Source organism: Leiobunum rupestre, chromosome 7, assembly GCF_980474605.1.
Source record: "Leiobunum rupestre chromosome 7, qqLeiRupe1.1.hap1, whole genome shotgun sequence".
In the NCBI taxonomy this organism is placed as follows: Eukaryota; Metazoa; Arthropoda; class Arachnida; order Opiliones; family Sclerosomatidae; genus Leiobunum; species Leiobunum rupestre.
This window is the reverse complement of record NC_143390.1, coordinates 44,908,002-44,932,352: the sequence shown is the minus strand read 5'-3', so window position 1 is coordinate 44,932,352 and position 24,351 is coordinate 44,908,002. Positions and strand designations below refer to the sequence as shown.

General features: G+C 36.3%; 2 protein-coding genes across 4 annotated transcripts; one reads left to right on the top strand and one right to left on the bottom strand.

Moving 5' to 3' along the window:
* The first annotated feature begins 3,519 nt into the window (after positions 1–3,519).
* On the top strand, positions 3,520–14,738 carry Atg2 (Autophagy-related 2). The gene is made up of 34 exons (XM_090154584.1): positions 3,520–3,925; positions 3,986–4,154; positions 4,209–4,361; positions 4,427–4,529; positions 4,583–4,772; positions 4,840–5,134; positions 5,499–5,657; positions 5,713–5,826; positions 5,898–6,222; positions 6,288–6,561; positions 6,623–7,028; positions 7,252–7,357; positions 7,426–7,645; positions 7,713–7,855; positions 7,913–8,070; positions 8,142–8,320; positions 8,377–8,518; positions 8,578–8,768; positions 8,837–9,024; positions 9,210–9,302; positions 9,373–9,440; positions 9,504–9,571; positions 9,627–9,779; positions 9,836–9,941; positions 10,004–10,170; positions 10,790–11,055; positions 11,397–11,622; positions 11,694–11,861; positions 11,927–12,028; positions 12,340–12,563; positions 12,634–12,786; positions 12,839–12,960; positions 13,021–13,322; positions 14,120–14,738. Exons 1-34 carry the CDS (start codon positions 3,758–3,760, stop codon positions 14,351–14,353), a joined length of 6,135 nt encoding a protein of 2,044 aa, XP_090010710.1. The 5' UTR covers positions 3,520–3,757; the 3' UTR covers positions 14,354–14,738.
* A 29-nt stretch (positions 14,739–14,767) lies between these two features.
* Yif1 (Yip1d-interacting factor 1) lies at positions 14,768–17,712 on the bottom strand. Of its 3 annotated transcripts, none has more exons than XM_090154586.1 (9): positions 17,624–17,712; positions 17,115–17,322; positions 16,841–17,007; positions 16,666–16,773; positions 16,465–16,543; positions 16,348–16,405; positions 16,124–16,282; positions 15,959–16,052; positions 14,768–14,956 (listed from the first exon to the last, which is right to left on the bottom strand). In XM_090154586.1, exons 2-9 carry the CDS (start codon positions 17,260–17,262, stop codon positions 14,798–14,800), a joined length of 972 nt encoding a protein of 323 aa, XP_090010712.1. In that variant the 5' UTR covers positions 17,263–17,322; positions 17,624–17,712; the 3' UTR covers positions 14,768–14,797. The 3 variants fall into 3 exon arrangements, with proteins under 3 accessions (XP_090010712.1, XP_090010711.1, XP_090010713.1); XM_090154585.1 differs by having other exon boundaries at positions 17,546–17,669; XM_090154587.1 differs by lacking the exons at positions 17,115–17,322; positions 17,624–17,712 and adding an exon at positions 17,376–17,512.
* Positions 17,713–24,351: the final 6,639 nt, after the last annotated feature.

Below are 24,351 nucleotides of genomic sequence, written 5' to 3'. Positions count from 1 at the left end.
AACTGTCGAAACTTGACGATATCGCCATCATCTTCACGGGAAAGCTCTTCAATACTATTAGTGATTTAGTAAGAGGGGCTCTTGCATCAGTGGAATGCTGGTGCAGGGAAGTCGATTTTACGGATAATCCTAATAAGACGGTGCTTGTTCCTTTTACTCGTAAATGGATTCAAAATACCTTTAATGATATCTCTTTATTTGGGAGTATCTTGAGCGAAAGCACCGAGGTGAAGTACGTTGGTGTTATTCTCTACAGCAAACTAACGTGGAAGCCTCACCTTGACTCTATAGTTAAGAAGGCTAAGATGTTACTTTGGAGAACCAGAAGTGCAGCCAGTAGGTCATGGGGGCTTAGCCCTAAAGTGGTTTACTGGCTGTACACCATGATCATTAGACCATTTCTCTCTTATGCTGCAGTGGCCTAGAGTCCGAATTAAGACTGTGCAGAGTGATCTGCGCACTCTACAAAGGCTGGCTTGTGTCAGCATCACAGGAGCTGTGAGAATCGCCCCAAGTGCTTCTCTAGAAATTCTCCTGAACATTCTTCCTCTTCATCTTTTCATAGAGGAAGCTGCTGCTTTGGGAGCCTATAGGCTCGACCAGAATGGTTGGTGGAGGGCTAATATTTGGGATAATAGCCACACCAATATCTACCGGGAAATTTCAAGTCAGTTACCTGTCTTCCTAATGGGTTCTGATATTATGGCTACTAAATTACATTTTAGTAAGCCTTTCAATACCTATTTTCCAAGCCGTACGGATAAATTGTCTGGTTTACCGATGGGTCTAAGACCCACTCTGGCTCAGGTTCGGGAATGTATTGTCTTACTAGCAATCTCGGCTTCTTTGGAAGCCTTGGTGTTTATGCTAGTGTTTTTCAGGCTCAAATTGCCGCTATCTGCTTCTGTGTTGACTTTTAAAAAGAAACTTCATGGCAAGGTTATCCAAATTTATTCGGATAGCCAAGCGGCCATCAAGGCTTTCAACCAGTTTCAGGTCTTTTCAAAAATGGTTTATAGCTGTTTGAATCTCCTCTTGGAGCTAGGCACCAACAATAAAGTTCAGCTCTATTGGGTTCCTGGCCATCGGGGGTTCTATGGTAATGAGAAGGCCGATGTCCTAGCCAAGAAGGGAGCAGAGGCTGGGTTCTTTGGTCCTGAACCTGCCGTTACTATCCCCTCTGGCATAGTGCCTTATCTCTAATTCTATGACTGACCGTCAACTCAAGCTTTGGCTTGAGATGGATGGCCAAAGGCAGGCTAAAGAGTTTATCTCGGGCGCCTCTAGGTAGAGAGCTAAGGAATTGCTCTCGCTCTCCAAATCTAATATTAGATTGGTCGTGAGCCTACTAACAGGTCATTGCCTTCTTAACAGACATCTTTACTTGATTGGAATCAATGATGATCCAATCTGTAGGGCATGTCAGGTTGAGGAGGAAACCGCCTCTCACGTGCTTTGTAGGTGCGATTATTACGCGACCCAAAGATTCGAGCATCTTGGTATGCATCAGTTGAAAACCTCTGATTTCCATAACATGCCGGCCAAAAGGATTATCCGTTTTGTGTCTGATATCGGAATCTTTATGTTATAAGGTTAGGGGTTGCACAATGGACCACAGGCCGAAGTGCGCGAATGGGCATATCTTTAGCTAGAGGTGGGCAAAACAGATAAATTAACTGACAAAATATTGATTAACCATAAAAATTGCGGTTATTTATAGATATTATCCACGGATAGAAAGGGATTTAACACGCAAAAAATAATTTTATTTTTCGGATAATCGTCGGTTGTGGATAAAAAAAAAAGTGATTCATTCTTATCCAAACGCCGACCTCTATCTTTAGCCCTTCTCCCCTATTGTTGCTCAAAGAACACGAATTTCTACCCATATCCAACTCTTAGTTCTGGGGACATCTTGAAAAATTGGTACACAAGACTGAAGTCCGCAATATTGACGACCTACGACAACGCAATTTTGATCGCTGTGAAACTATTAGCGACCGAAACGCGTCTAGATGACGCAACGGTGCCAAACCGTATAAGGGGTGTAATTACGCCAAGCGTTTGCTTAAGTTTCAAACTTGCTAGCTTCCACTGTGCATTAAATGTGACCTCCGACGAGTAGTTCCGCCCGCCGCCGTTAAGGAGCGCAATCATAGTTTTTGGTCGCGAATTCGTAACACGCCTCGAATCAAAGAGTATGGAACGGGTTCAAGAATGATTTTCGTGTGCCCCAGGTGATAATTTTGTACATTTTTTGTAATTCAGTGAAATTTGTACTCATGGCATTTGAAGAAAAAAAACGAAAATCAAAAAGTAACTTTCTTTCAATTGACCTGGTCACTATTGTTAATTTCTACGTGTAGAATACTTCTTCCAATTAATAACGAACAAGTGTATAGTTATGAAGCTCGTAGAAACGGGCGTGTCTTAAAGCGGGAAAACTCACGGGAAAAACTCTCGCACCTCGCTACCCTAATTCGACGAAAACTCGTCATTAAGCCTAGTCATGGTTATTATTTTACTAGCCGAGAAGCCCGCCTTACAGGCGGGCCCTCAACTAGTTGTGTGTTTCGAGGCGCTCCACTCCAGTACGCCCCCCCAACCCCTTTTTCCCATGGGATAATTTCCGTGGCACCCTTTTCCCCATAGTCGGACCACCGCAGTAAGGGCCTTCCTCCCCTTTTTTCCATGTGATAATTACCGTTCCTCCCCTTTTTTCCCATGTTATAATTACCATGGTACTCTTTTCCCCATAGTAAAACCACCCCAGTAAGGCCCTTCCTCCCCCTTTTCCCATGTGATAATTACCGTGGTACCCTCTCCCCCTTTTCTCCATGCGAAAATTTCCGTAGTACTCCCCTCCCCCTTTCCAACGCGAGAATTTCCGTGGTACCCTTTTCCCCGCAAAAATAACTCAAACTCGCAATCGTTCCAAACCTCCCTGTACCCGTTTAAACCCCCTGTATCCAATGGCGAAGAGAGCCACGGGACTTTCAAATCGGAACTGATGAGGCACCCATAGAAATCTTATGGAGGCACCATGCCACAGACTATAAAGTTGTACGATATCGTTCACGAAATGTCCGAGTCCAAGTATTGGAATCTATAAAAAATTTAAAATCAGCGCGTGAAGGAGTAAAGTGTAGTAAAAAACGGGATTTTACTGTGCCCTAACAAAAAAAAACTAATATTACAGCAATATTTATTAAACATGTACACACACTGTAAAGAGGGAGGCGAGACCCCGCTACTAAAATAATATGAAAGGTAACTGATATGGGGTAAATGAGGAGCAGTGAAATAGTACACAATACTAACAACTATTAAAATATATACACAAAATCCAGCAAAGCCAAATAGAAAAAAAAAACTGACCAGTTAAGGAAAGACGAAAAGATTAACAGTAGCAAGATCCAGGGGGCTCAAAGTGTATTTTGAAATTGAATCGAGTTCTTGTTATTATTTTTTTTTTGTAATATGGCTTATAACTTGTGAAGTGTTTATGGGTTGTCTAATTTTTTGGCTCCCGCTTGAATATCAGCTGTAAGAACTGCGGAGATTTTGCAAGAACGTGGTTTAATTTGTTTACAAACAAAGATATTCTATAAGTTATCTTAAAAAAAATGAAGTTTTAATTGTTAAAGTTAAATTTAAATTGGGACTGCCTGAAAGTCCGTTGTAACTGCGTATTCAAATGTTATTAGCAGTTAAATAATTTTATACCAAGAATTACGCAATTTATGTTGCAAATATAATGCCTTGGTATTTCCCTTGGTCTGACGCTTTGAACAAAAGAGCATGTCGTTATCTTTTGCAAAGATATTTAGGAGACTTTTTACAAGAAAAACTGTCACTAGATCAACTTAGTGTTAATTTATACAGTGGTACTGGTAAAATTAACGATGTCTATTTAGATGTTCAGGTACAAAAATGGATATATGAGGTTTATAATTACTGTGAATAAAATATTCTTCATTGTCAGGCTTTAAACACCTCTGGTGAAAAGTTCCAGTTACCATTTGAATTTGTTGATGGTTTTATCGCTTCTATATCAGTCTCTATTCCATGGTCATGTTTGCTCAGTGAAAGCAGTGTTGTAGAGGTTAATGGTTTGATGCTCACTTTGCAACCCAAACCAAGATCGCAAAATGGTATTTTTACAAAAATTATTTTTCGGTTTAGCATTTACCTTTGTCCTTTTTCAGTATCATCTGCTGGTTCATTATGGGGTAGTATGGTGAGCAGTCTTCAATTAGCTGAAGATTTTATGAAAGAAAGACCATTAGAAGATGAAAAAGAGATAGATGCTGGGCAGCCATTTGAGGCACTTGAGTTATTTGCTCAGACAATTGACACAGGTAGTATAATAAACTACTGTTTATGTCTTAAGAACTGTTGTAATTTTTTTTCTTCCCATTTTAAGTTTTTCGTAGAATTAAAGTGACTTTTACTGACACTGTAATTCGTTTGGATCATATTACAAGACCTGGCAACACAGGAACAGCCATTGAATTTAGAATCAAACGGTATAAATATTAAACTCAATTTCTAATTGATCTTATAATCTCCACCATTTTAGCCTGGAATATTTTGATGAAGCTGGAATTGAAGAGACAACTGTGCCAGAAGGAATATCGTCTCAAGATCATGTCTACCATCCGGTGGCTTTTGCTACTAAGAAATTCCGTTTGGAGGGTGTTTCTTTGTACACAGATGAATTTTCTAGCAAAAATCACTTGTGGAGGTCTCAGTCTTCTTCAGATCCTAAAGTAAATATGGCAAAATCTGTCTAGGATCAGTGAGAACATAATTGTAATATTGATTTAATTTTTACAGACCCCCGATAAAAGTGGAGACATTTCACCGGGAATTTTGGAAAATGAATCATTTAGTACCTCCGCTAAAGAAGATTCGAAACCCCCCTCTGACGAGGAAAGCGATGAATTGGGTGACTTGGTTTTAATTACCCGTCTTGTTGACAACCAAGAAATAAGGCTAAAATTGAAACAGGATGATAATATACCTGGACCTCAGGCTGAAGTTGAAATAAACTTTGGACCAATTCCACTATTCCTTTGTCCAAAACAAATACATTTAATATTAGAAATTGTCAACAGCCTGCATTCACCAAGTATAAACATAAGTTTTTAATTATGTTTCACATAAGTGTGTCAGTTCTTCATCTTCTGCATGTTAAAATTTTACTAAGTCATTTCTAGAATGGCCCCACAATTTTGGGTGACTTCAAACTGTCTTTAGGCCCAATGTGTGGTCTTTGCCACATCATCATAGTGATCATGTGCAAAGAGTCATGCTAATGTGTAGGAACATTTAGTGATAATTCTCGCTAGATTTGCTTATCTTTTTAGGTATGATGCCAAATTTATATTGTTCCAGCTAATAGTAATTATTTCAACTAACTGATACACTCATGGAACCAAGACCAATAGTTTCGATAAATAAAAACAATTTAATGTTTGTGTTTTTCTTAAAAGGTCAGAGTAAAAAATATCAAAACCCAAGTGTAAATAAGCCAATGGGTCTAGCTGACTTTACCTTAGTTGAGCAAGAACTTCAAAAACATTTAACACAGCCAACAGTTTTTAGTCGGAGGTCTTTGCAACAGCCCCAAGGCTGGTCCTCCCATTCCTTAGGTAAATATTTGAGAATTATGGCACTCTTTGAGTTTTAAAAATAATTGTTTTCCAGATGATTCTGAAGAAGAATTTCAACCAGCACGAGGAACAACTATGTCAGCTAGTAAAACATCTGTCAGTTGCGATTTAGATTCTTCATTTGAAAGCAAAGATTTGAATGAATCTGGTGCGTATACTTCTAACTTATTGATGCAAAATTCATTTATGTAACATATTTACAATTATCTTTTCCAAAAGCTTCCTCTTCTGGAAAACCATCTAGTTTGTGCAGTCGCCCTGTTCGAACGAAAGTGCAAGAATTGTTAAATGATTCGTCAACTGGGGAAGTGCAGTTTCATGTGACCTGCAGCAGTCTTTGTTTGGTTATAGTACATGAAGATCTAGTAGTTACTACTCAAGGATCTCTAAAAACTAGTCAGGAAAATTCAGGGTCGAATGTCAGTTCATTGTCCAAGAAGTATTTTGATGAGCTTACTTTGTTGCTGGAAACTGGAGATTCCCTGAAAGATTTTGTAGACATGAAAGAGAAAATCACAAAAATATGTGGAACTAATCATATTCGGTAGTTTATGCTACTTTTGGAAAAAGTTTCATAGTTTTTAAATAAAATATCTTTAATGTTTCTAGGTTAATGGCAGCCCCGATAGTGTTAGAAGGAAACCGGAAAAGTTCCAGTTCTGGGAACATTCTTTCTTCATCTTTAACTATAGCCAATTTAGAGTTGTTTGAATGCTTAATGGATAAATTAAACAGCAGTGTCAGTGACGATATTATAGTGCCAACTTATACCGAGCTCTTGAAATTTTCTGGTGCTTTGCCTTATTCGAAAGACAGTTCATTGCCATTTTGGAACGAACCATCTTTAAGGTTGAAATACATTCAAAGAACCAATACCGCCCAAGTAAGAAGTATTGAATTCATGTCATGTAAGTTGGTATTAATCTAAATTGAGTTTCTAACAGACATTTCGTGAACCTTTATCGACACTTGCGTTACAAATGGGGCCTTTTCAAAGCGAATTAGACGTCACTATAATAGACAGACTGCATTACCTGTTAAGACCAAAGCCAACTAATTCTTTATGGGACTCAGGCCGATCTGTTCTTCACAATAAATTATTGGATGAGGACAGGAGTATCTCTGTTAATAGAATGGATATAAACATCTCTAGTCCATTTGTGGAGCTCAACATTAAGTTTCCTATTCCTGATTTAAGACCTCTCCATAGTCTGGAGAGAATGCCTTGGTGGAAGAAAAATTTAAGGGATGAGACTCTTATTCTTGAAATGACAGAATTTACTCTTTCCAATGTATGGAATAACGAAGCAAAAGAGTCAAAATATGAGATACAGTGCAAAGATGCTCATGGTACGTATAAATGTTCTTTATCTATACGTATATATTTTTCACAGTGAAGTGCCAAAGTGTCTCGTGTGAATTATCTCTAAACACGTTGAATAATCTCAATCACAGTTTGAAAACTAAACTTTCGTTTTTAAACCAATTAAAATTATGTGTTATTTTAAGTTAGGATGTGGGATCATTAAAATGAAAAAACTTTAAACATAAATATTTAAATATTTAATTGTAGCTCTCCTTCAAATGAATGCCTCTGAGACTCCTATATCATTTGCTAGGATATCTGTTGATCCCAGGGCTGATAAAAATTCCACTGAACACGGATTTGATTGGCCTAGGTTGGTGTTTTTTTTCTGTTTTGGTTAGTTATTTAAGTATATTAGTAACGGTACTGTAATTGCCTTAGACTGGTGCTAAAAATTACTCAGACCAAAGTGGCATCTGTGTTAGAAACAAATATTATTGAGGATGAATTGGATGATTTCCAAATGGCCACTTCCATGCATTCAATGTTTTTACATAAAATGCACATGAATCCTCTATCACCTTTCACATCCCGAAAAATAGTCTATGATAGGTCTTCTCCTGAAGGTAGTAAGTTTTCAACAGTTGGAGATACGGACCAGGTATGAAAAACTTTTATATTTCCCATCTATATAGAGAACACTATTTTTTTCCCCATAAAAATAATAGGTTGTGATGCCAGCTGATAAAGAAAGAATGTCCGAATTTGTTGAGAAAACCATGACAAATTGTAAAATTACTTTCGACATAAGTCTTCCAACACTAAACCTTATTTTACCGAGCAAAGAATTCTACGAGATCTTGTATAATAGGTGAATTTTTTTCTTATTTTTGCCGGTTACTATTTTTAAGTGTTTAATGCCATCTAGAATATCTAACGACTTGGCATTGTGGGAACCAGCTGCGCCAAAACCAGTTTTAACAAGCGAATCTATTTATTTTGATGGACGTAATTTGAAAAACAATCTTCTAAAAGAAAGCACGTTTTTTGAAGCTTTTTCGTTTTGTAAATCCGGTGCCCAATATGGTTTGTAATGTATAAAATTGGTAATTTCCTATTTTGAATAATTTCCTAGACACCTCGATTATTATTTTCAGATTCTAGCTCTGATTCCGAAGATGGTGGAAGTAATTTTTACTCGGTTATGGGCCCTACTACTCATAATGTTTTCAAATCCAATAAAAAGGTTTTTCCACCCAACGTAAAAGCTCAAAGTGAAATGGCCATAAATGTTACTATTGAACAAGGAATTTTCAATTTTTGTACGCAAGTGGAAGTGAGTAAAACTAATGAAGACTATTTGACTCGAACTTTATAAAATGCTATTTGTAGGAAAGTGACTCTGATGAATATCAAGGAGAGTTTCAAATTAATGTTGAAAATGGATCATTTTTCTTTGTTTCTTCTCATAACGGAGATCCCAATCTTAACTATTCTTGCCTTAACTTGAATCAAGGGGTGCTTTTTCATAATGGTTAGTTCAATAACATGATTTCCTTTTTTTATAATTTGGTTAATAATATTTTCATTTAGGTTTTGTACTGAAAACTTCACTAAAAAAATTAAAACCAGCAGTTCTTTATTCACCTGCACATTTGAAGAAAACATTATATAGGTCCGATCCAAATGTTCTTCAAGCAAGCAACATTCATACACCTGGTGAACGAGTCGATCTCCTATCTTTAGTCATTAGAACCGGTCTTGATCCAAATCAGGGATTGAAAGTAAGAATTAATTTTTTTGTTGCGTTTGGGTATTTTAATAATACCTAAGAAGTATACATTTTTTTAAGACTTTTAAAGTTGCTGTTGGTCTTCAAGAAGCCACTCTCCGACATCGGATGACAACAATGTCTCAAAGCTGGCTCAGTCAATTCATAAATTTTTTTGACGTGAGCAATCATCCAGTTGTGGGTTATACTCCGCCTCCGATTATTACGGAATTACATTTGCATCTGAATACTTGCGCTGTTGATTATAGGTGATATTATTTATGAAGTGTTGAAATCCTTCCCAATAAGTTTTTCTAGATTTGATAAGACAACCACTGGTTATTCTAACAATCCATAATTTGGTGTCATGTCATATGACTCTCACCCATACGAGTGTCTCTATCAAATAAAGAAATTAAAAATTTCAATTAATAATATATTTCTTTTATTTCAGACCACTGTACTTACCTCTTAGAGCTTTTGCATGTGTAGATAATTTTAGCATCTCTAGTAATCTCGCTGCCCAAGCTAGCACTTCTTTGTTACGGTATAATGATATTTGTAGATCTTATAAATTTGATCGTTTCTGTTAATAGCATTTTAATTTTTATCCAAAGAATAATATCTGAAGAGTTGCTACTATATATTTCAAATAAAACTGATTCTGAATTGGTTGATCTTAAAAGTATAGTTTTTTTCTTTCATAATTTTAATTATTGAAAATTAATACTTGTTCATTTTTTTGAAGATTACGTTTGTGTTTTGGACACTGGCCTTTTTGATATCTCACTTAGGATGTCTGATGGGAAAGATTCTGTTAGTTGAGATTTTCTACATTTATTTATTTTTAATTATTTATTTTTAATTGTAGGCGCAACCTGTAACTGATCTTCGAGCCACCAACAATACAGTTCACATTCATACATGCTCAGATTCGTGTCGTGCCTTGCAAGAAATGATAACTTATTTTGCTTCAGACGGTGACTTACTGAACACTAATGATACATTTTTTGACGCCTCTGATGTAGGACAGAATTTTTTTTTTTTTTATAATAGTTTACAATAACTTTTTTAACTTAGGAGCCATATTCCCTAATTTATAACAGTGGAAATGAATCCGAACCAGATACTCTAGTTAATCGATTAATGGAAGAAGCTATGCAAGAGAGTCTTGACAATATTTCAGGTACTGTTTTTAAAATCAAAAACATTTATACATCTATCACTAATTTTTTTCTTTTGTTTCAGAAAGCTCAATTGAAGTTGAAGAAAGTGAAGAGTGTAAAGAGCAAGAAACTGTAATTAAGCAATCGAATCCTCCGTATTTAGCTGCAGATGGTGATTCTCCTCAAAATATCAGCAATGATTCAGATGAGTTTTGTATATTAGAAGAGGATTTAGGCACTGGAATTATAGTAAGTTTTCCCCTCTTATGGCTCTGGCTTCCGCTTATAGATCTAGTTTCCAGTTTTCTCTCTCCTCTGGAAGCTGTCTGGTTTCTTCAGTCAATATAAAGTTCTTGTTGGTTCATGACCAGTTAGATAAATGGGTGTCCACTGATAATATTGACCGGTTTATTTTTCTATTGAAAGTTACAATAGTAGTAGTGAACTAAATTGAACTGGTAATATAGTAGTGATTTAGTTATTTAAAATCCTTTAAAGGGTGAGTGAAACATTTAAATTTTGGAAATAGGGCTTGAAAAATGTCATTAACTGGATCTGCTATCAAGAGATACAGAAGAGGAGTAGCTACCTGAATTTTGGGCCAAACTTTTATATTGATTTTGTGGCCCTTTAAACCAAAACTATTTTCTAGAATCTTTCAGTATCACAAAAGTGGAAGAAAAGGGGTAGCTTAAAAAAGTTAAAAGCTTATTTCCACGACTGTCTGGTTTATGGTTTCCACCACTCATAGGGGTCTGGTATTCAACCTTGAATGTAAACACAATTCTTCAGCCTCAGAGGAGAGAGACTTTTAGTTTGGGCAGGCAATGCTTGCAATATATTTTATTTAAAAAAATTCATTTTTCAGCCTCCAAGCGGGGAACCTCAGGTTAGGCTGCTCTCACACGAACCATTTAGTGTCATTGAGAATCATTTTGCCAAACCCATTGGCCGCTCGGATCAGCTTAAAGCTCCATCACAGTATCCAAAACCTGTAAAGAAATATACACTAAGGGAAATGTCACTTGTGTGGCATCTCTACGGAGGCTGTGATTTTCAAACCTTAGAAAATAAACCTGAAAAAGAAAAAGTGCAAAAGAAGACTAGGATAGTTACAGGCGATGGGGATGATTTGTATGCTTTTATATCTATATATGGTATCATAAGTAACATATTAAGATTAAGTATGGTACTTGAATAATTCCTAATTATTTGCTAAATTAAGCATTAGTTTTCATTTTAAAATCATTTTAGATTTGTTAGGCTGTGGCTTCCAATTTAAAAAGCGAGCTGAGATGATTACATTCAGAGAAGCATATTTCACAAAGTGGCGCTATTTTGAAATTTTTTGCCTACACTGTGAAGAAAGCATGTAGTAAAATAGTTTCCCAACCTTCATACTTATGATTATGTTATATATGACAATATTTTATAACGTTTATTTGCGTGTTTCTTAAAAAAAAATTGTTTTTTAGAAGTTTAAATAGTCCATCTAGTTCTCCTAAATATGGGGTTTCGTTGAATCTAAAAAGTCAAGGCACTAGTTATAAGAAGCTCTCACCACACGAGTCAATTTGGACTAATATAAACTCCATTCAAAATGGTGCTTCTTCTCCAGAGTCACGCTGTAGAAGTCCACAGCCTGGATTGGGTGGAGTTGGCCGTTTATATGACGTTGTTGTGGAGCTACAAATGAACAAAGTATAATCCGCACAATATTATTAAAAATAATTTTAGTTTGCTAGCGTCACTTTCAAAATTTCATTTATTAGATGAGATTTCAATATGAGGTTTATCCGGAGAAAGGTGACTACGATTCTCGGCAAGTTCTGCTAATTCAAGATGTGGAAATTAGAGATCGTTTAGCAACATCAGAAATTAACAAATTTCTCTATCAATTTTCATCAGAGGCTCTACCAAGGCAAACACATGCAAATATGGTATAATGTTAATTTATTATAATTGCAATATAGTTTTATTTTGTTTAAAAAATGACTATTCGTAGCTTCTAATCAAAGCTGTACATGAGAGACCAGATCCAAATGTTCCTAAATCAGAGTGTTCTTTAAAAATTTCACTTAAACCATTGAGGCTGAATATAGACCAAGTGAATATAACCTTAAACCTAGGAGCAATAAACACAAGGAGAACGCAGCTAGCCTTTAAACATGCTAACGCTGTGTTGTGTACAAATTTCATTGGACGAACCTTTACGCTCAGCGTTTTAGGGGCGGGGGAAGACAATTTCAGAATTTTCCCCTTCCAACAGCAGCAGGCGCTAAAGCGTTTAACCAATGAAAATTGTACACAAGGAAATCCACGACTTTTGACGGATTGTGTTCTCCTTGTGTGTGGTGCTGTGTTTGTTGCTCCTAGCTTAAACATTCATTAAGTTTAATTTGAATTATATTTATTTAGGACACACTTCTCTTTTTGTGTGGATTTTTTGGCAAACTATATGGGTCTGAAAATCTACCAGAACCATCCGAGGAAACCGTTCCCATTCAGACTAATATAATTACAGATTGTGACCCAATTATTCAATCCTGCCATAACAAAATCGATCCACTATCAAATTCAGTTCAAACCGACTTATCTGATGCCTCTGTTAGTGGTAGAATGGCTCCACCAATATATTTCAAGTACTATTTCCTAGTACATTCGTTTATTTTATTGTTTTTTTGGTTAATTTTGTAATTTTTTTACTTGAAGGTCTTTCGTGTTTTCTCCAGATGTGCCAATTCAACTTGATTATCACGGAAAACGATTTGACATGGATCAGGGCGCTTTAGCTGGTCTTCTAATGGGCCTAGGTCAACTAAATAAATCCAAAATAATTCTCAAAAGAGTATCTTTCAGACATGGGTATGTTATAATGATTTTTTGCTGATTTCCATCTATAATTGGTTTTCTGTAGTCTTTTAGGCTTTGATCGACTTGTGGCTTATGTAATTAATGAGTGGTTGCAGGACATTAAAAAAAACCAATTGCCCAGTCTACTAGGTGGTCTAGGTCCAATGTATTCATTTGTGCAACTTTGTAAGTGTTATGTGTAAATAGTACAGTAAAAAATTACTTCTGATTATTAAATTTCCCAAGTTCAAGGAGTCAGGGACCTCATATGGCTGCCCATTGAGCAGTATAGGAAAGATGGACGTATCATGAGAGGGATTCAAAGAGGGGCCAATTCTTTTACAACCTCAACAGCTATGGCTTTTTTGGAATTGACAAACAGAATGGTCTTAATAATACAAGGAGCGGCTGAGTTCGCTTATGATATGGTATCCCCTGGCCCAAGTGTCAAATCCCGAAGTCAGACTGTCCAGAAAAAATGGCACTTGAGTTCCGAGCCTTTAGACATCAGAGAAGGGGTTGCTTACGCCTACCACGTTGTTAGAGAGGTAATTTAGAGCTGGTTCTTGGTCTTATATGGTTATTCTCAGTGTTAACCTTCTGAGGTTAGCAGCGCTTGTCACAAGGATGTTGTGACTGAGTTCAGTGTTAGAGGTGCATGTCGGGTTTTAAATGAACCAAATCAGTTTGGGATATATATGTTACCAATGGCGGGAAATCCTCCTTGGGCGGCGATACAAAGTTTTCAATGAATGATTTGTAAACCCAAAGTTCGCTGATCTGAAGCTCCAGGATATGGTCCACAGACAATGTCCTTTACACAGGTACACCAGCTGCAGAAATCAACTGATGTCTGATTCCCATATTTTACAGATTTTTTTCTAAAAGAAACCACGCAGAGTGGTTATTGCTTTTACCTTGTATTAAGAAGAGCAGTGTTAAATCCCAGCTTGTAGCACTTTGAACAACTCCTGCGTTAATTTTTAATTTCTCACCCCATTAGTTTAAGGGGTTTTCCCCTGAGTTATTTGGTTACCCCTTTCCATAAAAACCTGAGGTTAATTGTAATAGTGAGTGTAGGGCTCTGATTGGCTTGTGTAGCATGAATCTCCTGCCACCACCCTCCTACGCAGTTTAACCTAGTCATCTGAAATAATGGCATTAAAAGTTGCAAGCTAACTTGGGTATTAGCCTAGTTGATTATTATTATTATCTGAAATTATGGCAAAGCTCAAGGTTAGCTACAACAAAAGTGTCATTTAACCTACTCTGATAAAATTTGGTTTCTTAAAAAAATTGCGATAAATGTACCTATATTGATGTCAAATTTCTATATTTTTTGTAGGGAATCGGAGATACTGCACGTACGATTGTCCGTGTTGCTTCAGAAGAACACGAACTCAAAGGAATGCCTGGTGCAGTTGGTGGTGTGCTAAGACAAATACCACCCATTGTTGTAAAACCTATTATTCTTGCAACTGAAGCTACATCAAATGTTTTGGGAGGAGTCAGAAATCAACTAGTTCCAGACGCACGGAGAGATGCAGTTGAAAAATGGAGAGGTCGAACAGCCCATTAATGTTTCAAAGCACGGTTTCTGTCAATTTCCCCCTTTTTAGTTGGATCTTTGTGTTCTCAGAAACTCCTTTTTTAGTATTGTGGAAAAGCCCAGAACTCACTAAGTTTAATTTAAATCATTTCAAAGGGAAAATGGGAAATGTAAATAAAGATTACTAAGTGCAGGGGAAAAAACCATTTTATAGAAAGTAGCGTAACTTTTGCGAAGATTTTCAACATTTAATTGCTGTTTAAAGCTAAGTTTGGTGTACTTTCTCCTGCTATATTACAAATACTATTGCCCTCCTATTCCCCCCCACAGAATGAAAAATATAAACGCAAAATAAGATTTATTGCGATGTTAAATATTTTGTAATTTTGAAAATAAATTATATTTTGATGCTCAATGCTGTATGAAAATCTTATAAAACTTCCATTTCATATTTAACATCTGAATAGTAAATTTTTAATCTTGGGCCTTTACATAATATACCAAATGATAGCTCAACCAATACATCATCAATGGCTGGCATAAACAGACTAAGCCAACCAAATATAAAGTTCGTTTATTGCCCCCACTAAAATCAGATGATTTCGTCAACATGGCCACTCTCAAAGTCCTCATCTGCAATGTAGAACATTAAAGGTTTTCTTGATAAATAAAGATAAGTGTCATGATTTCTTGTTTAATCAGTCAGCTTTAAAATTACTGATTATTCAGAGAAACCATTGATTCCAATTTATTTACCGATTATGTAAAAGCAAACTTTTTCAAAAAGGGGAGATAGATGGCGCTTTTGTGTGATACCAAATAACCTACCTGAACTACCTGGGACCAAAACGTCCAGATAGTTCAGAACTTGTATGAATAGTCTGAAATTCCATCTTAAATGCAGTATTGACTAGTCTAAAAAACTAAAAGCTCAGCCTTGGGTTTTGGCTGGTACCGACTCTCGAGCAGATAATACTGTTTGAACAGTTCCAAAACGTCCCAGAACCAGTTACCACGAGCGAATAGTTGGCGTTAGAATGGTTCAATAAATTTTTTTCAGCAAATAGTTTGTGCAAGGACTCATCGAACAGTTCCAGACTTACGAATAGTTTCCACCAATTACCAGTGAAATGTTAAACAAAGTGACCATTAATTAATGTGTGTCAATTTTTTCATTTTTGAAATTAATGTTAAAGAATAGCGAGAGCTTAAGAAGCTTTGCAGAAGGCTAATGGGTTTTCATTTTGCATTGAGCCACATAGCGGCCAAGGTGTTTAAGATCATAAATTGCTAGATTTTAGGCTGCTAAGCAGACAATTTGTTATTTCTAAAACAAATAAATCCAGCAGATTAGAAGCATCTCCCTTTAGCCATACGCTGCACCTGGCACTCAAGTATTTTATGTTCCCGCCAACTATGCAAGTTATAATTCAAGAAACGAATGAAAAAACCAGCTGTTTAATTGTCCATCACATTCAAGTCTTTTATGTGCTCTGTCTCGATGGGGCCATTCAGTAAATCTATAGCATTTGAAAGTATAGGAACTAACACTTTTGGTATTGCTTTGCCATATCAGTAAACAAAAGGTATCATAAAATTACAATATCGGACAACGATAATAAAGCTATTTTTTACCAAGAAAAATCCCAGTGAACAGGCGGAATAGACTAAAACGCAAATATATCCCAAGGAACCCAACGGAAGACTAGTGAGCAAAGCCGCTATTATGCTAAAAGGTAAAAATATTTGTTAATTTTTTTTCATTAATAAATATAAAGAACATGAGCTGAAGATTTATACCAAGTGAATTTATAGCTGCAAAATGCTACGATGTCCAAAAATTTCAAGGAAGAGGAGGTAACACTCAATAGATAATGGGTTAGTAGAACTAGTATTATTTCTAAAGCTACCCAACCAAAGGCTGTGCTAGCTTGTTTTCCCAATTGTTCAGGGCTGAATCTGTTTTCAAAGGATATGGTTTTTTAGTTTCAAAGTTTTTAATATAATTTAGTTTGAAACCCAACTTATTTTGTAGTCCGAGTAGATACCCCGCCGTTAGTATGTAGGTAACAAATGCCATAGCTAAAAGAAAATAATATTTTTAGTTGCTCCCTACTTGCGTGATAAATTATGTTTTATACTTGGTATGTAAAGATCAGGGGCGTTAATTTCATATCTAGGTGCTATCGGTTCATCTTGGTTGAAATGAACGGCAAAATCCTTAACAGAAAATCATTTTTGAAATTTTGGCAATAAAAATATAAATATTTTATCCAAGCCTTCCAACAGCTCTCGGACCACTCCCACATAAGTTGCCATGGGTCGATTAAATTTTTACTTACTTTGTGGGCAAAAGGAAAGAAAAGCAACCCAATTTTTTTGGCAACATAGGCTGTATCCACGGCAAAATAGTATTTCAATCTTGCAAAAAATGATACATATTTTTCCATCTAGAGATGCATATGAAAGTTAAGAAAAATTACCCACAAGGTACAAAAATGCTACCAAGGGGCTAACTTTTTGTTGAACTATGTCTTTGCCTTGACCAGCTAAAACTTGACCATATTGCATGGCCATCTGGGCCATTTGTTCGTTTACAAATTGTTGACCCATGAAATTACCCTGAGGTCCAACTGGAGGACCTGCGTACCCTGGAGGGCCCTGTTGAGGCCATTGAGGCATACCTGTATTATATTTAAGAAATATTTTAGATTGTGTAGAGCCATGATTATTATTAATTGTTATGTAAATTATGGTGAGTCTAATAAACAAGCAAAATGACTAGACTAACCTTGTGGGTAGGCCATCCCATAAGGTTGATTAGCTTGGGGTGCAAAACCTGGTTCATAATTATAAGGATATGACTCCCCGTAATTGTAATTTTGTTGTGGGTGTGGAGGAGGGGTATTACTAGGTTTACTTCGTCTTTGAGGTTGCATTTTTTTATAGTTATTTATTCGGACATTTGTTAAAAAAAATAACAGGCACGAAGGTTAAATCTAAATGGAATATAAAACAAAAACGTTTATAAATCAGGTCGTAATTCGCTTACCAGCAGGACTTTGGGCCTGCGAAATGTAAGAACCCTCATTTTCTTGCATATTAATAGATTTTCTTTGATTTAATATCATTTTTTAACAAGGCTTAGCCCCGGGAATGCAAGAAAACTCAAAACTAAAATTATCTATATTTTAAGGTGTTTATTATTAATTTTGAGTATACCTTAATTACAACTGGAATAATATTGTACAATAAACAGAATACTTTAAATTTATAAGTTAAATAATAAATATTAACGACCTAACCAATCCTCCGAGTGGACATCTACACTCAGTCTACAGATAATTTTCCGTTTCAAGGGTTTTGTTACGAAGCGATTACCCACTTCCGGCACGTTAGTTGCTTACCGTGGCTACGTTCAAGATATTCATTGGTTTCAAGCTGCGTTTGCAAACTTTCTGTGTTTATGTTTTCACCGCTTTTGGTACTAAATAACATTTTAGCAACGTTGACCTGATTTTTCAGAGACTCCATTTCAAAATTAAATAATTCGTAGTTTTGACAAAACGCAGTAATTTTTTCAACGTTCAAAAACTCGCTCGAATAGGCGCTTAAATAAAACATCTTCCCAGAAATTGCCAAGAAGTAATATTTCCGACAGCCAGGACTCATAAGTTATTATTTATATAGTGCTTGGTGAAATATTAGAAAGCTGGAAACTTTCTCGAACGTAACATCGGTTTTATGCTAAGCCTTAACATGCCAAAAAAGTTACCTAGTTAAAAGGAAACCCTTGTTGCATACCGTACCGCAAAAGTAATATGTTTAGTTCTAAAGGAATGAGTTTTCATCTTTTTCCAAAAGATAATTTTATACGAAATGAATTAACTCTGCCTCCATGAGAAGCAGATTGCCCGGTATTATAAAAATATTACATATAATTTTAATTATTTATACCATAAGAGGATGATAATAATAATAATAATATTATCTTCTTATACTTAGTTTTAAAAACATTATATATGTTACCTTAAAATATATTATCGAAAATAAACATTAGTATGTTCCTTATACACGTGAGCCGACGCGTTTCTTATCTGACGCAAAATTCTCATGAGGGCAAAAACGCGTCTCCAATTGACTTAAATATGACTTTGTGGCTAGCCATTCTAACCGTTTAACCGACCGACCGGAAATAGCTCCTTCCCAGAAGAATTTGGAGAGGGGAGTAGAAACCGAGTATCTTTTATTGAAGCGTCCATTTGGGTCTGATGCGCAAAGTTCTTCATAAATAGAACAATTTTCTAACAATCTTTTTTTCATTTCTAATACGAATCTATCTAAAATTTCAAAATAAGTTGCTTTAAGTTGGTCGCCAATAGTTTTGAACTCCGTTTCCCGACTTCCTATAGTACCCGTTATTATGGTACCTTTCAACCTTTTGTTTTGAATAATTTTTCTTTTCATGGGTACTTTGACGGAACTATTCTTTTTTGGTACTGGAATTGAGGCTGAGAGAGCTAATTGTTTCGCAACATCCCAAATTTGATCGAATCTTTCAGAATTTCGGTCTGTTTCTAACTTTTTTATTGTGGCACCGCAAATTGCTACGGCTTGAGTTATAACTACTTTTGGATTTTGCAAATATTCAGACAACACATTTGTTACGCCTAAAATCTCATCTAATGCTACGACCATTAATAAAATGCTGAAATTTTGAAGCTGGGAATGGTACCCTCTACATTCGGCTGCTTCCTCAGATTTGCCACTTACAATTACGTTTTCTAAAGCTAAAACTACAGCATTATATCTAGTTCTAAAAAAATGTATACATTTTTTTTTACTGGACCATCTAGTGTCACAACACTGGGGTAATTTTAATATTACATCGTATTCAAGCTCTTTTTGGGCCTCTTGAAAATACTCACTTCGAAGTGACGAATTACTTTGAAATGTATAAATTGCCTGTAACAAACCAAGTGTTTCACGAATTATTGGTACATTCTTACAGGTATCCACCAAAACTAAATTTAGGCGATGGGCGTAACAGTGCACATATGGACACATCCCACCCACAGCATCCTTAATCCTAATGTTCACTCCCGACTTACTTCCACTCATTACACTCGCTCCGTCACATGTTTGCGCAACACAGTTTGATATTTTTAACCCATTTGATAAAAGAATATTAATAATCGCGGAAGATAAAGATTCAGCGTCAAATTTATGTAAATCAACAAAAGACAAAAACCTTTCAAGAACCTCTCCCTTAGTGGTGGTAAATCGAACACAAACACTTAGTTGTTCTACACCGCCTTTGTCCCTAGTTTCGTAAAAACCACCTGAATCATTAATATCCTGAATAATCATTCTTTGAACAAGTGCACCACTAGTGTTAATAAGCTCGTTTTGTATTGATCCGTGGGTATATTTTGCTACATTGGGCATGCTATCTACTTTTTTCTTTAAGTCAGGTGAAATGCGCTTTAACAATTCTAGGATTTCAATGAAATTTCCACGATTTTGCTGATCGTCGTTCTCTCGATGCCCTCTTAACGCGATATCCTGTTGAGCGCATGTTAAAACAATTTGCACATGGGCGGATAAAACTTCTCTGTTTCGAATAGTATCTGAACGGTGTTGCTTATTTATTTTTTGAAGTTATAGCTCCTCGTTTCTTAGACTGTAAAAAATGTATGTACTTCGTTTCCGCTAATTGGTGGGTCGATTTCTCGGAAGTAAAATGTTCGTGAAATTTCTCATTCATATTTTTCCAATTTTTAAAACCAGTTGTGAAATATGTTTTTTTACCACTGCTTGGAAAATGACGGCAGCAAAAACAGTATACCATGTCATTTTCTACAGAATATTCCAAAAAGGGATATTTTACATAATAAATACTATTGAAACTTCGTTTTTGACCCCTAATAATCGTTTGGGGAAATGATAAGAGCCTTGGTTGAGCGAGTGGAGAATCCATGTCGATACTAATGTCAGGAATAATTTGAGTTGCATTTAAATCAGATAGAGCAGGAGTTAAATGGTGCACGATACTGCTATTCTCATGGAGTTCTCGGGAATTCCTGGAAGCGACAAATGAAAGTGCAATGCCATTTGAATTGTTTGATTCACTTTCACTAGGAGCTCCTATTAAGATATTATAAATAACTGATTCTTCAATGCCTTCTACAACTTTATCGAAAACATTTTGACTCGTTTGCAACATAGAATGTTTATTTATAACATCGTTCGATTTATTAGTTGAAAGATTACTTTCAACATGAACCCCTATAGCGTCCTTCAATAAGCTTATTTTATTGTCAGTACTATTTTGTTTTGGTTCGGATTCTAGCGATTTGTTTTCGTTGTGGGAAAGTTGATTTTTTAAAGATTCAGTAGTGGTTGGTAAGTCAAGTTTGTTCGCAATTGCATTTAATTGAGTTTGTTCTAAGACTGGAATTGATGTTTTGAAGTACTTATTTAGAGCCCCTTTTTGAGAATTTAAAAATTCTTGACTGGCTTTTCGCGACTTTGGCTTCCGGACGGAAATTTTCTCCCACTCATTTCTACAATTTTTTTTAATTTGTCAATACTTAAATAGTTAAATTTACCGGATATAATTATCTAAAATGTATCTCTAAAATCCCTCTAATTCTCGAGGAATATTTATCTTAGTAAATAGTAAGACTACGTTTCTAAGATATTAGAAAAATAACTAATAATAGTAATTTGCCTTGACAAAGGCGGTTTGGAAAATATATATCTACTAATAGTTAGCTAGCCCTGAAAAATGCTTTTTGGAAAAATTAACTATTAATAGTTAATTAGCCTTTAAAAGGCTGTTGAAATAATTTGAAATAAAATCAAACTATCAACTAGTCATTTAGCTAAGTGTTTATATTTTAAACAAGCGCATTAGGGCTTCTTTAAACCTCGAGGAGGTAGAAGTCCGCTCTTGCTAAAATATTAGAACAGAAAAGACTAAACTACTTATAATTCGAGAAAGACTTTCAAAATATATATCTACTAATAGTTTGCTAGCCTTGAAAAAGGCTGTTTGGAAAAATTAATTATTAATAGTTAATTAGCCTTTAAAAGGCTGTTGAAATAATTTGAAATAAAATTAAACTATCAACTAGTCATTTAGCTAAGTGTTTATATTTTAAACAAGCGCATTAGGGCTTCTTTAAACCTCGAGGAGGTAGAAGTCCGCTCTTGCCAAAATAATAGAACAGTAAGTCTAAAGACTTAAAATTCGAGGAAGACTTTCAAAATAGACCTGACTCGTTCTGGACCTCAAGAAAGAAATGTTTAAAAAAAAAAGCAGCTTAGCGGTCGAGCCTGGCATTGACCATATTTCGCAAAAGTGGTGAAATCGAAAAACCGCAGAATTTTCCAGGAAGCGAGAAGAGCAAGGTCGTTTTATTGTTGTGGCTATCGTCGCGTTTACTGGACCCCCTTCTGAGCTTGTATCCGAGCGTCGGATTCCGAGCATTGACGTGCATGCCCGCTGGGTTATTTCCCGAAATTCCCTCAAGCCCCTTTCTTTTCTTTCAATTGTTCATTAAACTTTCTCTCCATTTCCGCTCCCTTCGCCTCCCGAATCTATCTGTTTATGGTCTACTATCTTTTTGAGTAAACGAATTGATTTTTAAAGATTTTTCCCCCCGAAAAACTTTACTTGGCAATAAAAACATAAAGAAATTTCAAATATGTGGCCTCTTAAATATAAATATGTGGTCCTTTTAATATAAATATGTGGCCCCTCTCAGAAATGCAGGGGGGCTAAAGCCCACTTCAGCCCACCCTTAGCGCCGCTACTGAACGCAAACGTAAGACCGTTAAGCTTCACTGAACGTAGCCCTTAGTAACACCTGCACGCGCTCGCTCCGAGTGCACTCTGCTCGCGACTATAGAGCAGATTGCACGCGGACTGAGCGCGTGCAGGGGGCCGTGGTAGTAACCATAGAAATCTCATAGGTAACTAGAATGCTGCCGTGTAACTGGCAAATGGCCCAAACGCCGTGGCAGACGAAGCCAGATATCAGCCAATCAGAGCTCAAAGAGCGGTTCTGCCAAGAATTTAATGTCACCGGAGAGAATGACGTCACCTATCTCCCGCTATAGTAGCGGAACCAAGGAGGATTATTATCCTCCTTGGCGGAACCACTCTACGGCCTCTCATTGGCTGAAGGTTCAAGGCGAACTGGCGTCAAGCTCGGCTGTAGGCGGCAGCATTCTAGTTACCTATGAGATTTCTATGGTAGTAACAAAGATAATTTAAACTCGTACATAGTCTAGGGCTGCGTTAAACAACTATCAACGGAGAAAAACCGCTGAGTTATCGTTGAGTTCTTTTATTCAACGCTACGTCACAAAAATTTAAAGTTGTTGTACGATTTTATAGTTCGCTGACTTAACGAACAAAATATCGTCTGCTAGCCCTCCTTTAACTTTGTCGAATGACGTCACGACACCGATGAGCAACGGAAAAACCATCTCGCTCAGTGGCGCGTCAAAATTCTGAGAATTCTTCCTTCTCACAGGAGATGACGTAATCTCTTTTCACGAGTTCTCTTGAGAAGAGTGAGAATGCCTCCGAGCATTCTCACTCGGTCAAATTACAAATAAAAATGGCAGCTAATATTCTAATAAGTTTGCTCAGGAATTCATACCTCGAACTTGGAATGATTATCAGTAGCCTCGCCAAGAATTTTCTGCACATAGGCCCAGCCTGATTTAGAGGCCCCATCTATAATGTTTATTTCAAAAATTTCCTGACTTTTAACGATTGTTTTTAAATTTTGACATGATTTCTAAAAGTTTCCCCTGCAATGGATTTTTTTAAAGGCATTTTAATCAAGGAATGACATTCGTCGATTAGATTTTTCCGAGGGACAGGTCACTTCCATTTTGGCTGCGTCTTAATCATAGTAAAATGATTAAATCAGGGTAATCGTGATTAAATCAGGGTGATCGTCATTAAATGAGGGTAATCAAGATTAAATCAGGGTAATCAAGCTTAAAAAATCTAATCTAGATTTAATCAATCTGATGTGTTTGTTCTTGTTAATTAAACACTCTATATTGAAGCTATAAGATTTATTTCCATGATGATGATGATTTTTACATATGAAGTTTGAAGTAAGAGTACCGAACATGTCGGCAGCCGGTAGACCACTGTTTAGGTGGTCATAAAACTAGAGCTCCCGCAGCTTCCCCACCCAGTGGCGCCCCCTGGCTATTATAGTTCATAACATCACCCCTTTTTTAAATAGACTGATTATAGTGTATTTTAACTACATTAACGATTAAACATTTCAGTTCATAAATTAAGTCTTTTAATTGATTTACGTCTTCGACTGGATCTTCGTACGTGTGGTCTGTGTCTACTCGACTGAGGCTCTTTGTCGAAATCTTGTCTAATAAGTATCCCTGATCGGGCTCCTTCTGATGATGTGGCTACACTAGGAATAGAGATGCTTGTGGTAGGCTGTTGCTCTGGTCTCGAGTCCTGTCGTGGTAATAAGATAGGATTGCGACTCGGTGATCGACTTGGTGATGATTTGCTACTCCAGCTTGGAGATTCATTATCAGGACTCAGGATTGGTGGTTGCTGATGACTCTGGATCGGTGGTTGTAATACTGATCTGTACCCTGCATCTGGATTTGGATTCATTTTACTGGCTCCAGTTGTTGATGTCTCAGACACGGTTGGTTTTAATAACTTCTCACTCCTTAGTCTCAATTGGTTCTGATGTTTTCTAATAATACCTCTCCCAATATCAATCCCATACATCATATTTCCGATAGATTTTTTACAGTTCCCTCTATCCAATTTTCTCCCTTACCATAGTTTTTTTCAAAGACTTTTTGATTAGGATGAAACTTATAGGTAACATCACTAATTTTTACTTATGGTTTTATCGCTATTATTATTTAATTCTAGCATTTCAATTATAGGTTTATCGATGTTGATATTCTCATTACCTCTCTCCTCTTTGTTGGATGGACCATGTCAAGTTTGG

Bases quoted from the DNA above. Each gene is read 5' to 3' on its own strand.
- Atg2 (XM_090154584.1), top strand. From the start codon at position 3,758: ATGCCTTGGTATTTCCCTTGGTCTGACGCTTTGAACAAAAGAGCATGT. The intron at 3,926-3,985 runs GTACAAAAATGG...CTTCATTGTCAG, and splicing joins ATGTCTATTTAGATGTTCAG to GCTTTAAACACCTCTGGTGA. The intron at 7,646-7,712 runs GTATGAAAAACT...TAAAAATAATAG, and splicing joins CAGTTGGAGATACGGACCAG to GTTGTGATGCCAGCTGATAA.
- Yif1 (XM_090154586.1), bottom strand. From the start codon at position 17,262: ATGCAACCTCAAAGACGAAGTAAACCTAGTAATACCCCTCCTCCACAC. The intron at 17,008-17,114 runs GTTAGTCTAGTC...AATATAATACAG, and splicing joins TGGGATGGCCTACCCACAAG to GTATGCCTCAATGGCCTCAA. The intron at 16,053-16,123 runs GTATAAATCTTC...TTTACCTTTTAG, and splicing joins TGCAGCTATAAATTCACTTG to CATAATAGCGGCTTTGCTCA.